Below are 18,317 nucleotides of genomic sequence, written 5' to 3' on the forward strand. Positions count from 1 at the left end.
CGGGGGTGAGTGAGCGCGGGGTGAGCGCGGGGGCGGGTGAGCGCGGGGGTGAGCGCGGGGTGAGCGCGGGGGTGAGTGAGCGCGGGGGGCGAGCGAGGGGGCGAGCGAGGGGGTGAGTGAGTGCGGGGGCGAGCGCGGGGGTGAGCGCGGGGTGAGCGCAGGGGTGAGTGAGCGAGGGGGGCGAGCGAGGGGGTGAGTGAGCGCGGGGGGTGAGCGCGGGGGCGAGCGCGGGGGCGAGCGAGGGGGCGGGTGAGCGCGGGGTGAGCGCGGGGGCGAGCGAGGGGGCGGGTGAGCGCGGGGGGTGAGCGAGGGGTGAGCGCGGGGGTGAGTGAGCGCGGGGTGAGCGCGGGGGCGGGTGAGCGCGGGGGGTGAGCGCGGGGTGAGCGCGGGGGTGAGTGAGCGCGGGGGCGAGCGAGGGGGCGAGCGAGGGGGTGAGTGAGCACGGGGGCGAGCGCGGGGGTGAGCGCGGGGGCGAGCGCGGGGACGGGTGAGCGCGGGGGTGAGCGCAGGGGCGAGCGAGGGGGCGGGTGAGCGCGGGGGTGAGCGCGGGGTGAGCGCGGGGGTGAGTGAGCGCGGGGTGAGCACGGGGGCGAGCGCGGGGGGCGGGTGAGCGCGGGGGGCGAGCGAGGGGGCGAGCGAGGGGGTGAGTGAGCGCGGGGGCGAGCGCGGGGGCGAGCGCGGGGGTGAGCGCGGGGGCGAGCGCGGGGGCGGGGGCGGGGGCGGGTGAGCGCGGGGGTGAGCGCGGGGTGAGCGCGGGGGTGAGTGAGCGCGGGGGCGAGCGAGGGGGCGAGCGAGGGGGTGAGTGAGCGCGGGGGCGAGCGCGGGGGCGAGCGCGGGGGCGAGTGAGGGGGCGGGTGAGCGCGGGGGTGAGCGCGGGGGTGAGTGAGCGCGGGGACGAGCGAGGGGGCGAGCGAGGGGGTGAGCGAGGGGGTGAGCGAGGTCTCCAGGAAGCCAGACACTCACCGGGGGGGCCGGGGACTAGGTGTCATTGAGCCCCAGGCCCCGACCGAGTGAGGGTGGCTTTGAGAGTGAATTTTCCCACTTGTAACATGAGGCCATTTAATTTTGCTAATGATTTTCATGTTTTTCAAGCATTAGAACTTATTACCAAGCAAAAACCTCACCCAGAATCCCAGCATCTTTTTTTTTTTTTTTTTTTTGGCTGTGTTGGGTCTTTGTTGCTGCGCGTGGGCTTTCTCTAGTTACAGTGAGCGGGGGCTACTCTTTGTTGTGGTGCGTGGACTTCTCATTGTGGTGGCTTCTCTTGTTGCAGAGCATGGGCTCTAGGCACGTCGGCTTCAGTAGTTGTGGCTTGCGGGCTCTAGAGTGCAGGCTCAGTAGCTGTGGCGCACGGGCTTAGTTGCTCCGCAGCATGTGGGATCTTCCCAGACCAGGGATCAAACCCGTGGGCAGGCAGATTCTTAACCACTGTGCCACCAGGGAAGTCCCAGAATCCCAGCATTTAAAGCACAGTTTAGGGACACTGCTTTGGGAAAACAAGTGTTCTCTTGCTGCAAGTAATAAGCCCTTCCTTCTCTGGATTAAAAAATAATAATAAAGCACAGTTGGTGCTTTGAGGAGCGATGGCAGGGGGCAGGTTGTGTCTGAGCCCACAGTCAAGATACAGTCTTTTCAAGTCTGATAGGGTTGTAGGGATGAATGTGAGACAGGCATTTGGCAGTATTTCCACCTTGGTGAATCTTGCATTTATTTCATCATTGGTTTGGACTCAGACTTTCTGTGTTGATGGTCCCAGGATCACCTGCACATTTGGTGATTCTCCAGAAGGATTCATTCACAGCCGCAGTTTATTACAGCTAAAGGACACAAAGCAGGATCAGCAAGGGGGAAAGATGCATCTGGTGGTGATGGAAGCAGGTGCGGGCTTCCAGTGGTCCCTCATGGGGGTCGCATGGGACGTGCAGAGAGGTCCTGCCCAGGAAAGAGAAGCTCACAGGAACAGCCGGGTCCAGGGCTAGGGGCATAGACACAGCCACCTGTGTGACTGGCCCAAGTTACTGAAACCCCAGAATCCCCAGAAGGAAAGGAGGGGCTTGCCGTGAATCACTGTTTGTGCAAACAACCTAGACAAGCTTGTACAGCATGGTTAAGTGTCCCAAGTGTAGAAAACAACTGTATCAATCGGCAACATAGGCAACATTTCAAGGGCTGAGTTCCCAGGAATTGCAAGCAGGCCTCCTGAAGATATTCATTCAGAGCCGAGCAACTAGAGTTTGCCAGTTCTTCAGAATCCTTGCTGTCCTGATGTGGTTCTCTGTGTACATAGAGGAAATATCTAAGACAATTATAAAAGGGGAAGGGGGAAGGTTATAGGGACCTAAAAGCAGGTGAGAGTGGTACATTTCACTCAAAAGTGGTAACATGTTGATAACAGTAGGTTGTGATAACTTACATAACGTATAATGTAAGACCTGGAACATCACTGAAAGACCTGTGCAAAGAGATACTTTCAAAAATTCCACAGTTAAATCACAACAGAATTCTGAAAAGTGTTTAAATGACTCACAGGAAGACAGGAAGAATGAAACAGAGCGTAACTTAAAAATCAGTAATTACATTACTTGTAAATGTATTAAATGTAAGTGGTCTAAAGACAGTTAAAAAGGCAGAGGGATTGACAGAGTGGATTAAAAAATATGACTGTATAAGAAACTCACTTCAAGTCGATGATATATGTAGGTTAAATGTAAAAGGATGGAAAAAGATGTATCACACAAACATTAATCAGAAGAAAGCAGAGTGACTGTATGAGTATAGGATAAAGCAGATTTCAGAGCAAAGAATATTACCAGGGACAAAGAGGGAGGGACATTACATAATGATAAAAAGGTCAAGCCACCAAGAAAATACAGCAATCCTAAATGTTTATGCACCAAACAACAGAGTTTCAAAATACCTGAAGCAAAAACTGACATGAGTGAAAGGAGAAATGAACAACTCCACAGTTGTAGTTGGGGAAGTCAACATTCCTTTCACTTAGTAATCAAAAGAATAAGTACACAGAAAATCAGCAACAAAAAAGAATGAACACCATCAACCAATACAATGTTATTGACATGTGTAGAACACTTAATCCAACAATAGCAGAACATACATTCTTTTCAAGTACCCATGGAGCATTCTCCAAGATAGGCCATACCCAGGGCCATAAAACAACATCAACAAAATTCAAAGAACTGAAATATTATAGAGTGTGTTATCTGACCACAGTGAACTCAAACTAGAAACCAGTAACAAAGAGATGACAAGAAAATCAGAAATTAACACATTTCTAAATGATCCTTAGGGCAAGGGGAAGTCTCGAGGGAAATTTTTTAAAAAGACATTGACCTAAATGAAATGCAAATATATCAAAATTTACGGGGTGCAGCTAAAGAAGTGCTGAGAGGGAAACACATAGCACTGAATGCTTACATTGGGAGTCTCCCTGATAGGTGTGCAGATGTCTGTGTCCTTAGACAAGCTTGGAGGTCCCGTCTGACAAGAAACCACCCTGACTACCTTTCTCGCCTGCCCCCCCTGCAGGGGCTGCTGTCCCCCACTCCCTGCATACCCCACTGCCTCATCAGAGTCTATCCTTGGTGTCTCCCTCAGGAGACTGGGAGCAGTAACATGGGGGCAGCAGTGAGGCTCTGAGATACATTCATTTCTCATTCCAGGACCTCAGAATGTCTTCTGTAGGACTGGCAGTTTAATAAATGTTGAAGAACCAAATGGTTTTGTTTTCTTCCTTCTGTTTTAGCAAGCTTGTTTTTATGTCTTCAAGTTGAAAACATAGGTACCAATAAAGGGCAGTCCAACAGGTTCTCTGGATGCCCCCACCTGAGGGCACTGTGTGCTAATGCACTTTACGTATGGATTCTTCATCTTGACCTGTGCATGGGGCTACGTTGAAAACCCTGGCAACTTCCATCAAGCGCTGGCCTTCTCTGTCCCCAGGCTTTGAACCTGGCCTACTCAAGCATCTACGGCAGCTACCGGAACTTTGTGGGGCCTCCACACTTCCAGGTCATCTGCCGGCTGCTCGGCTACCAGGGCATTGCAGTGGTCATGGAAGAGCTGCTGAAGGTGGTCAAGAGCCTGGTATGTTTCCCTCAGTGGGCTTCCTTCCCGGGGCGGGGGGTGGTGGTGGTGGGAAGGACTCTGCCCACAATTCCTGTGTGGGGAGGGGCTTTCCACTCCATCTCTCACATCAGTCTCCACGTGTGAGATTTCCTTTCCAGCCAAAGTCCCGGGTCGTTACCGTGCATTTGACTAACAGACTCCTTTTCAGAAGTGCCTATCACACCCACAGCCTGCGGGGCGGTGTGGCTGGCGGCTGACACAGCCCATCTCTTGCAGCTGCAAGGCACAATCCTACAGTACGTGAAGACGCTGATGGAGGTGATGCCCAAGGTCTGCCGGCTGCCGCGGCACGAGTACGGCTCCCCTGGTGAGCACAGCGTCTCCCTGGGGTGCACCGGGAGGGACAGTGTCAGCCATAGGCCCCAGTAAGGGAAGTCAAGTCGGAAATTACTGATAAGGATCAGATCTGCCTTCCCCAGGTGGGAGGAGGTGGGGAGCCCAACCAGAGCCTGATTGTTTCCAGCAGAACAAACCAGCCAGCCTTTCAACCAGGAGCAGGTGTGCAGGAGGGTGTGTAGGAGTTGCCGTTTGCGGTGGACATGCTGGGTGGGGAGCGACAGGGCTGTGAGCCCTGTGCACCTTGGCTCTCCTACAACACCAGGATCTTGAAGGTCGCTGACCAGGGAGGGGCAGGGAGCTCCACTGCCAGGTCCAACTGCCCAGAGGCCTCAGAGGCAGCCCCGTGCAGGGGTGCTGTGTCCCCTGACAGCGCAGCCCGTCTGTCTTTCTGCCTGGCAGCCTCGCTCTAATGAGAGCCTGTCTCATTGGCTGGCTGACCGTAGGGCCCTCGGGCCCTTTGGGGTGCCAGACAGACCTGCATGGCCTGACCAGAGCGGATTTGGGGCTGTCCATGTGAACAGCCTTCGTGACCTCAGAAAGCATCGTTCGTGATACAATTGGACTACAGGAACCCGCATCTCTTAGCAAAACTGCCTTTTGTCTCATATTCGTTACTACTTTCTTAAAAGCTGGACAGCTATCTTATTAAGTGACTTGGGCCCACACGTGGGTCACCCATGAGAGACTGTTCTGATGGGTAGTCGGCTGGTGTGGCTGAGCCCCCAGATGTCGCGGGCACCGCCCAGGGCTATCGGTGTCTAAGGGGACAGTGAGATGACCCCTCTGGCCCCTGGGAAGGGACATAGCTCTTGGTCTGGCCTGGCTTCAGAGGATCTCAGAAAACAGATGAGTAACATTGGGATAATAAAACTGTTGCTCAGATCCTGACTAGAGGTGGATATTTTAAATGTCAGAGACAGGCCATTCAGGCCAAATCCAAAGCTGGTCTGGGACAGAGCTGTGGACTTCAGGGCTGCTCTCTGCATGTCCTCGCCCAGCTGGCCTGGCACCACCGTGTGGATAGTGCCATGCTGCTGGGAGCGCCCCTGCGCTCTCGTGCCCATTTCGGGGTGGACCGCAGAGAGGAAAGGATGGCCTCCCAGGCAGGCAAGGCTGTGGGGTCCTTGCCGAACAGCATTCAGGGCCGGACCTCTTGGAATGACGGGTTTCAAGTCGTTTAAGTTTCTGACTTTGTTCTCCTCAGGGTTGTTGTGGCTATTCTAGGTCTTCTGCATGACTGTAAATTCTGGAGTCAGCTTTGGGGATTTTTGACTGCATCAGCATTGAATGGATGGATTGAGTTCTTTCCAGACTTTACGCCTTGTGTCTTTTCCTGCCTTATTACAACATCCAGGGCCTCCAGGACAGTGGTGAAGATGTGTTGTCTTGCTCTGGAGCTCTGGGAGGAGGTGTGCAGATTCACCACTGAGTGTGACACTGGCTAGCTACAGGGTTTTTGTAGATGTCCTTTATCAGACTGCGTACATTCCCTTCTGTGCCTGTGAAGGGATACTGAATTTTACCAAATACCTTTTCTACCTCTGCTGGAGATGACAATTTGGTCTTTCTCATTTATTGCGACGTGATGCCTCCTCTGAAGATACAGGCAGACCTTGGAGATATTGCAGGTTTGGTTCCAGATAACCGCAATAAAGTGACTATTGCCATAAAGCAAGCCACATGAATTTTTTTAATTTCCTGGTGCATATAAAGTTATGTTTACACTATACTGTAGTCTATTAAGTGTGCAATGACACCATGCCTTATAAAACATGCATATCTTAATTAAAAACACTTCATTGCTAAAAAAATGCTAACCATCATCTGAGCCTTTAGCAAGTTGTGATCTTTTTGCAATAGTAACATCAAAGATCACTGATCCCAGATCACCGTAACAAATACAATAATAATGAAAAAGTTCAAATATTTCAAGAATTACCAAAATGTGACACCGAGACATGAAGTGAGGAGACGCTGTTGGGAAAACGGCACCTATAGACTTGCTTGACGCAGGGTTGCCACAAATCTCCAATTTGTAAAAAAACAATATCTGCGAAGCACAGGAAAACAAGCTATGCCTGGACAGGGTTGACAGAGAAAGAGGCTTTGGAGCTGAGGCCCAGCACTCAGGTGGTGGACAAACCACCAGTGCAGGGAAGGTGCTGGGGTCAGGAGACGTGCGGCCATGTCCTTGTGGGCACGATGGCAGTGTGAGAATGCTCAGTGCTCCCGGCCGTGAACCCCAGGCTGCTCGCTGTGGGGCTCCCTCGCCTCCAGCCTCCCCCAGCCCCACGCTCATTCTGTGCCACCACAGGCATCCTGGAGTTCTTCCACCACCAGTTAAAGGACATTGTTGAGTATGCGGAGCTGAAGACGGTGTGCTTCCAGAACCTACGGGAGGTAGGCAACGCCATCCTCTTCTGCCTGCTCATAGAGCAGAGCCTGGTGAGTGCCCTGCCCTGCCCCGCCCCGCGTCCCGCCAAGCCCCCCTCCCCACGGGTGATGGAACAGGCCGAGCTTTAGATGCTTGATTCAGTGGGGTTATTTAGTGGCGGAAGGGGAGCAAGTATCGTAAAGCACCGTTCTTTTCTCATGACTGTTTAGACTTTAATTTGAATTTGTTCCCTACAACTGGAAAACAAAAATGCAATGCAGTTCATCATTTAAGAATGTCTTATTATATAGTATTTGCTGCATCTAAATTAACATATGTGATATACCCATAAGGTAAAAGCACTGCTGCCCAGGGGAATTGTGTATGATGGAAATTTCCATAGCTGCGGCTGTGGAGCCCTCGAAATGTGGCTCTGTGTGAAGAACTGATTTTTAAGTTTTGCTGAATTTTTTTTTACATTTAAATAGTTGCATGTGCCCCATGCCTACTGCAGTGGACAGCATAATAAAGCAAACACTGGGAGCCCACCACACTAGGAAAGCACACGTGGGACACCCACTTTCTCCACTGATTGCCTCCTGGTGGTGTCATTTAGCCTCTCCCTCTGTCCCCTGTAGACCACATCAGCTGACAGTTCTGCACCGAGAGCCTTGGTGAGTGTAGCGTGGACTCTTGCGTGGCCTCACTCTGCCTCTCCCTCAGGACTAGAGAGCCGGGCATCTTCCCTGGTGCTGGCCTCTTCCCGTCCTGTTAAATGCTCCGTTTGTATCTTTTGTCCATTTTACTACAATTTGTGCATCTTCTGTATGTCACACTTAAATGCAAATACCTCCCCCTGTTTTTGGCTTGTCTTTTCCACTCTAACAGTGGTGATGTGTGGTAAACTGATACTCTGAATTTGAATGTAGGCTCTCTTTTTTTTTTTTTTTCTAATGGTTAGCACTTTTTGTATCTCTTCAAAGAAGTCCTTTCCTACCTAGGGTCATAAAGATATTCTTTCATATTTTCTTCTAAGGGTTTTAGGTGTTGCTTCTCTTCAGTTTATACTCCTTGTGGAGTTGGTGTTTGTGTGTAATGTGAGATGTGGACGAGGTTCTTTTGTCCTCTGTGGGGTAACCAGTTGTCCCTCCTCCAGTGGCCGAAGGAAGACTCCTTTCTTTGCTGGTCAGCAGTGTCACTCTGTCATCCTTCAGCTTTTTGTGGATGTGCTGGTCTGTTTCTTGGCTTTCTTCCTCATTCCACCGGTCTGCGTGTCTGTCCGTGGCCTCTAAAACGTTGTCTTACTCATGGTGGCTCTAACTTAAGTCTTGACACCTGACAGGACGTGCTCCTAACCTTTTTCTTCTTCAAGCGCGTGCTCCCTCTCTGTGGATCTTTGCTCTGCTCGGAAAGTGTTAGAATCGGCTTGCCAAGTGCATTGAAAAAGCATACGGGCATTTCGATGGGAATCGTTTTGCATTTCTGGCTCCGTCTGGGGACATCTTTTCTCTGTTACTTCTTAAAGGCAGTCAGTCTCTTGTCTCCGGGGCCCTGGCAGCTTGGCAGAGGCAAGGTCGTGTTTTGCAGTGACCGGGGCTGGGGTGCCTGTACACTGTGCGGGGCGTGGCAGTCAGACTGCCAGGCCTGTAGGGGCTGAGCCACTGGACTGGCCCTCTTACACCCAGGTACCCAAAAAAGAAAATATGTTGGCTCTCGTGTCAGGGAGTCCAAGGTCGGTTACAGGGTACAGCCTCCGGTCAGGACCCGCATCTTCTGGCTTCCCCTCTGCTACTCTGCTCCCCAGAGACCCTTTCCATGTGGTGCCAGAGATGGGCACCTCCCGGGCCCTCACTGTCCCACTAGCTGTGACTCGGCCCAGCCCCCCGTCCCCTGCAGCAGGAATGGTGGTGCAGGGCCGGCGGGCAGCTCCCTGAAGAGCTGGTGTCCAGGGCGGCCTCACTCCAGGAACAGCTGAGGGAGAACTGAACCTTTTATCTGTCATGTGTATTTACAGGTGAATTTTTAACAACCAGATAAGTTAGGGAAAATTCCTTTAAATAGTAATCACTCATCATGAATTTTAAAGATTTAATATAGGAAAATTCCCTTCATGAGTGACTTTTCCTGAAACACACACATAAAGGGAACACTTGGACATTTGTTGGCTTCTGGAAGGAGTGTGATCCTGTGTTAGAAACTTAGGGAAAGAGAAATCTGGAACTGTGTGTCCTTACCTGCCCAGACCCTTCAGTAATTCCTGTTGTCTATCCCTGGACACCAGTGCAGCCCTTCTGAGGCGTCCAGCACTCTCAAAGCACCACCCCCCCCCCACCCTTCCCAGGCGCCCAGCACTCTGGATGGCCCCCTGAAGTTCTTGGGGACCAGACTCAACAGTGGCTGGACCTTCCAGGTCTCAGGAGCCAGGTGAGTGCTGGGCCTCGGTGCCCAGGTGACACAGATGCCCGGTGTCTCTTCCCTTCTGAGACCAGGGCCTGGGTCTCAAGTTTACACCCTGTACTGGGCTCCCTTGAGTGACAAGCACAGTGCTGGGCATCTAGGAAAGACATTAAATCAGTTGATCTTAAAGCAAACTTTGGCTTATGAGTGGATGGATGTTTCTGAAACAATAAAAGGTCACCTACAACTCAGTTGAGTGCCATTTTCTTTTCACTGCAGATTCCGTGGCCCATGAGTGGCCCCTGGACACGGTGGCTCTACCTGCAGGAATCTCTGTCCCCACCCCCTCCTGCCCTCTGTGCACCGTCACCCTTTGCTTCCTCCTTCCCCCCCTCACCTGTCAGTGCACCTTATGGCAGTGGCAAGAAGCCGCACTCTTTGTGTTGGGCAAATCTGCTCCCAGGCCCTGCCCCAGACTGGAATTTTGTGGTCTTGCATTTGTCCTTTTGGAAATAAGGGGTGGTGTTTTCCAGTACCAGGGTGGGACTCTGTAAGGTGAAAGATGCATGGCTCTTCTCACTCCATCTCATCAAACCCAGATTCCAGACACTGATCTCTCCTTGGTGGTTGTTTTGGTGTCTCCAAGGAAAGTGGTAATAAACTGTGTTTGGCATTTGTATGGACTCCCATTAATATAAATGGAGATGTTAAGCGTAGATGTGTTCTTCAAATTGCCACATTAGAAAAGTGGGGTAACCGTCACCCAGCTGCAGGGGGCACTGAGCCTGTAGTGAGGCCCCCAGGGTATTGGTGGCCCCAGCTGGCACCAAGATTTGGTTCAGTAACCAACAGTGTTGATCTTACTCTGAAACTCTGCATTGGATAGATACGTCTACCTTTCTGAAGAAGGGTGTTTTCGTTTCGTTCTTTAAATTCTGCTCTCTAAGCCCAACCTGAAATTTTTGGTGATGTAGTTCTTTTTAGCTTATATGTGTGTGTGTTCACTGAACTTTTTGTTTCAGAATAGTTTTAGATTGCTTGTTTTTTTGTTTTTTTTTTTAAAATAAATTTACTTATTTTATTTAATTTATTTTTGGCTGCGTTGGGTCTCCGTTGCTGCGCATGGGCTTTCTCTAGTTGCAGGGAGCGGGGGCTACTCTTTGTTGCGGTGCGCGGGCTTCTCATTGCGCTGGCTCAGTAGTTGTGGCGCACAGACTTGATTGCTCCGCGGCACGTGGGATCTTCCTGGACCAGGGCTCAAACCTGTGTCCCCTGCATTGGCAGGCGGATTCTTAACCACTGTGCCCCCAGGGAAGCCCTGCTTGTTTGTTTTTAATACTGGATTTTATAGCCATTCTCCCTCTTTCTCTGGCTTGGTTTGGGTGCAGAAATTTGAGTTCATTGTCATTCACACCTGGAAGCTGCACTGATAGCCAAGTGGTCCCTCTAAAAGTGGTGTTGCCAGCAGGCAGGTGCTTTTACCACCTATAGAGCCCTCCATCTGTGTGGCTCTGCCCCAGCCGTTGCACCCAGCAGCTCTCTTCCCTCATCAAAGTCTCCCATCCCCCATCCATTGGCCCGGCCACTTTCTTGCAGTTAGTCACCTTCCAGATGCCCTCCAACCCTCTCGGTGCAGATGGGCTGATCGCCCGTCTCCACTTGGCTTTTTTTCACTTGACAGTAAATATATTTTGGAGATCACCCCGCATCAGTAAGTGGTGACGTTCCTCAGCCTCTCTTAGCTGCGTGGCACTCCACGGACATTGCCCCCATGCTGTGTTTGCATGCTGTGCCGTCGCCGTCTGACACCTTCCTTCTTTAAGCATGTCCTCTTTCGGCCCCCACGCCTCCTTCTCCTAGTGCAGGGGGCCTGGGGACCAGGTCCTGTGTGCACTGGCCTAGAGGGGCTCCCGTCACGTGTATGCTGCGTGAAGAACTAGTGTTGTTGCTGGACTTGGGCGCAGGAGACGGGGTGGAGGTCAGCCTCCCTCTGGGGGGTTCTGGAGGAGCAGGGGTGGCTGATTGGCTGCTGCACCGGGCTTACGTTAGGTGACGATGGGACCCTCACTTGATGGGTGCAGAAAGCCTTCTCTTCCTCCTCTTGGTCTTAGCCTTGCTTTCATCTTTGGGGAGATCCTCAGAAGGGAAACTCTCATCAGTCAGTATGTTTTGACTCTCTGATAACCATTTCTTTAACAATTTTTTTTATTAACGTTTCAGGATGGGTGTAGAGTAGGAGGCATGAGAGCCCGTTCTCGTCTTCCGCCTTTTTGCCCTGAGGTGAACGCACCGCGGTCTAAGGAGCTTTCCCTTGTTTACGGGCCCTCAGACTCGGGAAGGGCGCCCTGTTCTTGCCCATCTTTGGGTTCATGCTGGGCTTTTAGGAGTTCTGCAACCCCTGTGACATTGGAAGTAAACTTTCTCCCTGCATTGCATTGTTCTGGAGGTCTTGTGTAGCGTGGGGTTTTATTGCCTATTTAAAGGAGTTGGTGATCCAACAACAGGTTCAGAGCGACTGCTCAGAACCTTGTTTTGGGCTCTGTGGGGAATCGCTGACACTGCCCCTTCCTTCTGCCTTCTGCGCTGTTTACACAGGAAGCACCTCCTTCCTATCTCTGCACGGAGGGCTGCAAAACTGTAAAATACGAAGGCCACGTTCAGTGCTGGGTTTACTCATGTCTCTGTTTAAATTAGTCAAAAGTAAGTAAAAATGAAAATTCAGTTCCTCAGCCACATTCCAAGTACGTAATTGCCACATGTGGCTGGTAACTACCTTAAGAGCACAGCTAGGGGACATTTCCATCATCCCAGAGACTCATGTTGGGCAGTGATGTTTGCAGTGTTTAATTTACACTAAATGCCAACGACATGCCTTGTTTTCAGTGCCTGATTTCTTGGTCCATTTTTGCTGTGAGATAAGCTTCCTAACGCAGCCTTCGTTTTCTTTGCTCTAGTCTTTAGAAGAAGTATGTGACCTGCTGCACGCAGCCCCTTTCCAGAACATCTTACCGAGAGTCCACGTGAAAGGTGAGCCAGTCCTCTGACCAGGGCAGGGATGCATGTCTGTGTGGCCAGGGAGTTCTCGTTAGTTACAGGCCAGCTTTGTTTGAGTTTCGTGCCTGTTCAGTCATAACCTGGGGTAGTTGGTAACATAATGTAGTTAAATGAGTGTCAAATAACGGAAGTATTTAGGGCTGAAATGCTGTGTCTTGGATGTGCTTCAGAATAGCACGGAAGCAGGGGTGTTGGGTATCTATGAAACAAGAGTGCCCATCTCATGATTGTTGCAGCAGATGGGCACAGAGGATTCATTGTACTGTGCTCTGTTTTTGATTACATTTGGATTTTTCAATAAGTTTTTAAAAGTGAATATTGAACAGAAAATCAATTCTCTGAGTTAAAATAGCAAATGAGCCAGTTCCATAAAAGATTTTTCAAAGAGAACCTACATGTATAATGTTAAACATTTTTCATTTGGTTGGTTTTTGTTTGTTTTGACAAAATTAAACTTGTGCAGTTATTATTCATACAAAGGAACAGAGTGTAAAATATTTTTTTCCACTGCAGAGGGAGAGAGACTTGATGCCAAAATGAAAAGACTAGAATCAAAGTACGCCCCACTGCATCTTGTCCCTCTCATCGAAAGACTGGGAACCCCTCAGGTAACGCATGTTGGGGCTGCTGTCACTCTTGTGAGCTGGGCCCCCCACGTTAGGCCACTGGCGGGGCTGGGGCTTGAGAGCAGGGGTTCTGGGTGAGACGCAGCCCTGAAGCGTCGTGAGGGGGGATGAGCCCACTCAGCCGCTCAGGCCCCAGTGTCTCAGGTGGGGCTCGTAACAGGACCTTGTCACAGGGTGGCCGGGAAGTTTGAATGAGCTAACACGTGGAAGGGATGTAGAACGTCACCTGGCACGTGAGACAGACACAGAAAACGTCACTCTTTTTCTCGTCCATCCCTTCACGAAGAAGGCTTTCTCATAGGTTTTTAAGAAGAGAAGGCAGGGAGGAGTTCCGTGAACTTAGGCCAGCTACATCAGAGTCTCTCAACCTCAGCACTGTCGCCATTTTGGACGAGATAATTCTGTGTTGTGGGGACTGTCCTGTGAATTGTAGGACATTTAGCAGGATCCCTGGCCTCTACCCACTAGATGCCACTAGACCCACCCCAAGCTGTGACAACCAAAAATGCCTCCACGCATTGCCAGATGTCCTCTGGAGACAAATCACTCCCCGTTAAGAACAGCTGTACTCAACAGTTCTCAACTCTGAAATACGTTTAGTGTGGTAAGACATACGGGTAATAGCTGACGTATTTATTTTGTTGATGCTTATTTCTAAAAACCCTCTTCTGCAAGCTGGGATAGTTTCCAGTGAGTCAGAAACAAAGCCGGAGTACTTTAGTTTCAGCACCAGCCTCCTGCCATGCCCGTGATGTTTTGTCCTTCCTACAGCAAATTGCAATAGCAAGAGAGGGGGACTTGCTGACGAAGGAGCGCCTCTGCTGTGGCCTGTCCATGTTTGAAGTCATCCTGGCTCGGATCCGGGCCTTTCTGGACGACCCCATCTGGCGGGGGCCCCTGCCCAGCAACGGGGTCATGCACGTGGACGACTGTGTCGAGTTTCACAGGCTGTGGAGCGCCATGCAGTTTGTCTACTGCATTCCTGTGGGGACACACGAGTTCACAGTCGAGTAAGCGTGTGTGCTCGGGGCGGGCTGGGGGAGAGAGCCTGGCGCTGGGCTAACACAGGGGACCACCTTCCTCTGGAAACGGACCCCCAAGTTGCTGAGCTGCTATAAAGCTGCTCAAGTGCCCAGCAAGTGCCTCAGGGCTGGGCTTCTGGAGTTGTCTGAACTCACGGAAACTTGTGCAAGTCAGGTGTGCATTTTGCTAGATAGGAGGGCCGCAACTTCATGAACTCATTCTTCATGGGGGAGCCGTAGTGTGCCAGAGGAACCCCAAAGAGGTGTTTACCGGGGACACACCTCTGCTCCGCATTCCGGGCGGGGCGCGCAGGTGGTCTGGTCGCTGGAGTCTGATCACTCACCCTACCTACCGCTTCTTGCCCCCAGGCAGTGTTTTGGCGACGGGCTCCACTGGGCTGGCTGTATGATCATTGTGCTTCTTGGGCAACAGCGGCGCTTTGCTGTACTGGATTTTTGCTACCATCTACTCAAAGTCCAAAAACATGATGGCAAAGATGAAATTATCAAAAACGTGGTATGTGGAAGTTTCACAAAAAAAAGATACTTTCTAGTTACTATAAGTCGTTTTTCTGGGAATGTTTCTCATGCCAGGACAACTATAGCTTTCTTTTCACTCCCCAAATGAATCTAAATAGAATTAGTAAGTAAAGGAGTCTGGTACTGAAATACTAATGGTTCCATTTTCCTTCTATTTTCAAGGTATGTAGACCTACTTCAAATTATAGAGCCTTGTAAGATCTGCATTTTCAGATTATTGGCATACCCTTCAAGTCTTCTGGCTCCCTTCACTGTAGTTAAAGTGTGTTTGAGGCTTTTTTAAAGATCTTTTTGTTTTATGGATTCTTTGTAACTGAATTCCAGAAAATACTCTGCCATTATCTTTTCAAATATTTTAGTTTTTCTTCCATTTTGGGACTTCAGTTAGATATGTGTTAGACGGACTTATCTGGTCTCCACTTAATATCTCACAGTTTTCTAGGTCAGAAGTCGGGTACAGCACAGTTCAGCTGGGTCTTCCATTTACAGTTTCACAAGGCCACTATCAGTGTGTCTGTAGGGCTGTGCTCTCTTCTGGAGCCTCTGGTCATGGATCTGCTTCCAGACTCATTCAGGTGGTTGGCTCAATTCAGTTCCTTACAGTTGGAGAACTGAGGTGTCCATTTCCTTTTCCTTGGCTTTCTGGGCTGTACCCAGAGTACTGTCTTCATTTAACTAACTCACTTCAGCTCAGTCTGACCTGCTGTGCTTTTACTTTCGAAAGTCATTAGTTTATATTTAAAATGTTGACTTGGTTCTTCTTCAAATCTTGGTAGTAATTGATAATTTTATCTTCTTCATGGAATTTTTTCCAATTTTTATTTCTTTACACATTTCATGTATCTTATGTTCTTTATTTTTTAGTTCTAGTATCTGAGGCCTCGAGGGGTATCTAAAACTCTGAAATGTTCCACTGCGTTGGACTTTTTTTTTTTTCTTTTTGGCTGCATCAGGTCTTAGTTGCGGCACACAGGATCTTCTTTGCAGCACGCGGGATCTCTCATTGCGGCACGCAGGCTCTTCGTTGCGGCACACAGGTTTCTCTCTAGTTGTGGCATGCGGGTTTTCTCTCTCTTAGTTGTGGTGCGCAGGGTCCAGAGTGCGTGGGCTCTGTAGTTTGAGGTATGCAGACTCTAGTTGAGGTGCGCAGGCTCTGTAGTTGTGGCGTGCAGGCTTAGTTGCCCTGTGGCATGTGGGATCTTAGTCCCTTGACCAGGGATCAAACCAGTGTCCCCTGCATTGGAAGGCAGATTCTTTACCACTGGACCACCAGGGAAGTCCCTGTGTGTTGGATTTTATTTATTTGGCAGCTCTTGTTTGATAGGGTTTTCTCCTAGGATTTTCATTTACTGTTCATCTCCCAGAATTATTACCAACTTGGGACCACTTTAGCCTAATGAGAGGTCCAGGCTTCGTGGAGAGTCTCCAGGTGTAGTCCACATTGCTTACTGCCCAGGCTGTCTCCTCATCCCACTGCTGCTGGTGGCATCTATCCCTGAGGAGGTCCTGGCTTTTGCTTTACTTCCTGCATAGACAGAACCAGCAGTGCTTGTGTTTTTTTTATCCGGTTCTATTATAGCATGAAGGTCTGTCAAAGCATCCTGTCCACAATAACTGGAAATTTTTAAAACTTGTGTTATACTAGGTTTACTGGTCTTTCCCCATTGACCATATTATCTTCATCTTTACATTCCTGGCTTTTAGGAGGTGCCCTATAGGTTCTTAATACCTGTTTGTTGAATAAATAGGTCTGTTAAGCTTTACAAATGAACCTACAGTTAGTAGCATGAAACCAACAGAGAAATGTTGCAAAATATATTCATCGGTCTAATAGTTACATTAATGAGATGGTACGTGTCAATAGTTTGCTATAATTTTTCTGAGAAAATATGAAAATCCTGACATTTTGACACATGAAGAATAAATGTATAACTGTTATTAGTAAAACATCCTAATTTTAACTGTTGTAGCCTTTGAAGAAGATGGTGGAGAGAATTCGCAAGTTCCAGATTCTGAATGATGAGATAATCACTATCTTGGACAAGTACTTGAAGTCGGGCGATGGAGAGAGCACGCCCGTGGAACACGTTCGCTGCTTTCAGCCACCTATCCACCAGTCCCTGGCCAGCAGCTGAGGGCATGTGTATCACCTGTTTTTGAAGAGTCCCAGTACTGACTGCATTTAAGAACTATAAGGGCATGTTTTTCTTTCCATAAACTATTTAGTGAGATCTTTAGGAACTATTTTTCAGTATCTCTGTGCCTGTTAAAGGGGGTGTTTTCAATCTAAAAGCTTAATTTTATAAAATTGACTTATTTTTCTACACTAAAATTGTATATACTTTTGGTAATTGGAGAGTCTGAGAATTTGGCTGCTGATGGTTGCCATCATGTTCTTACAAAATTATTTTCCATTTTTCTATGGAATGTTCCAACAGCTAGCTATGTTATGAAGTGCTGCTGAGTTCATCCATTTATCCTTTAACAAAGGATCCGTAACATTTAGGGAAAGATTTGTGAACTTAAGCAAGAACCTTAACTACCAGCTAATTGGGATAAAACCCATTACCAATTAGAATTAAACTTAATGATTATTTAGCTTTTGTTTAGGGATTTTTCTGTTTTTTTTATGAAAACCTTTTCTAAGTCATTTGTTCCTTTCCCCTTTTTGTGTCAGTGTTTCAGAAAATAGTGAACTTGATTTCTCTGCTTCTGCTAAATCCAGTTGTGACAAAAATCTAATTTGTGAGGTATGATTTAAAGGTTACAGAAATAAAACTAATGAAACCTGTTTGTGTTCCTTCATTTACTGTGACCCTCCCTATGAGCCCTGGCTTGGCAAGGTACTTCCTCTCCTCACTCGAGTGCACAAACCAGGCCAGGAGTCTAGGTCACCTGCAGCCTTGGGAGAAGGGACAAGATCATGATAGTAACTTCCATATGGCTTTAAAAACATTAATACCAAAAAGTCCAGGTGCATCATCCATGGCACCAAATATAGTCTGTGAACTATTCTGTTGTACTGTTTAACCCTGAGTTACGTAAAACAGAACTGTTCTTTACAAAGTTACCTAAAAATGTTGCTTTTGGTAAGGTGAAATAATAACCCTGGGGCCAGCATTCTGCTGCAGATTAAGAGGTAGCAGCTGTGCTCACCCTGTAATGAAAGTATAGAATATGATGAAAACTTAAGTTTAATGAGTAAATTTAAATAATTTACACTACTGAGTTTTATAAGACTTAATAACCAAATAAAAATTTCAAGTGCTAAAAGAAAAAAAATTCAAGTGCTGTAAGATGTTAAGTAAGAATTTATTACTAATAACCTGTGCATTCTCAATAAGGGCAATATCACACCCAAGGGAGTGAAAATTGGTTTTTATCTATTGTATACAAAGCACAGATATAGATACAGTACATAAACAAATATAGAGTTATATCTGTGGTGTTAAAATTACATGGAGAGAGGCAGTTAGAAAAAAAATGTCTACAAAGGCTCCTTAGAGGGTCAATGATACAATACTGGGAAAATGGAATGTATTTCATGAAACGTGAACACTGTCAACTTTGCCCTGATAAAGCCAGTGGGCAGTGAGGCTCCTGTGGCGGCTACTTACACAGTGGGCCAAGCTGTGTGACCTTGGGCAGGAGCAGCAGAATGGAAACAAGCCCAACCCAGATACTGACCCAAATCAGTTGTCAATATTTTTGCGGCCAATCAATCAATCAGTGACAGGTTTTGAAGCTGCATAGACTTAATTATAGTACTCTACCTTTTTTTGCATATTTTTGAAGTTTTCTGTAAACTTTTTTTTATGG

The 18,317-nt window shown here is 48.7% G+C and overlaps 1 protein-coding gene across 3 annotated transcripts in view; it reads left to right on the forward strand.

Moving 5' to 3' along the window:
* Window positions 1-17,289, forward strand: part of CYFIP1 (cytoplasmic FMR1 interacting protein 1) — a 98,021-nt gene extending 80,732 nt beyond the window's left edge. For all 3 annotated transcript variants that reach the window (XM_007182895.3, XM_057551983.1, XM_007182896.3), the window contains exons 24-31: window positions 3,961-4,104; window positions 4,363-4,453; window positions 6,800-6,930; window positions 12,211-12,283; window positions 12,824-12,918; window positions 13,708-13,946; window positions 14,328-14,475; window positions 16,469-17,289. In XM_007182895.3, the coding sequence (XP_007182957.1) occupies window positions 3,961-4,104; window positions 4,363-4,453; window positions 6,800-6,930; window positions 12,211-12,283; window positions 12,824-12,918; window positions 13,708-13,946; window positions 14,328-14,475; window positions 16,469-16,633 (1,086 nt within the window). In that variant the 3' untranslated portion in view covers window positions 16,634-17,289. The remainder of the gene's footprint in view (window positions 1-3,960; window positions 4,105-4,362; window positions 4,454-6,799; window positions 6,931-12,210; window positions 12,284-12,823; window positions 12,919-13,707; window positions 13,947-14,327; window positions 14,476-16,468) is intronic.
* The last annotated feature ends 1,028 nt before the right edge of the window (window positions 17,290-18,317 follow it).

Source organism: Balaenoptera acutorostrata, chromosome 8 (genome assembly GCF_949987535.1).
Source record: "Balaenoptera acutorostrata chromosome 8, mBalAcu1.1, whole genome shotgun sequence".
NCBI lineage: Eukaryota > Metazoa > Chordata > Mammalia > Artiodactyla > Balaenopteridae > Balaenoptera > Balaenoptera acutorostrata.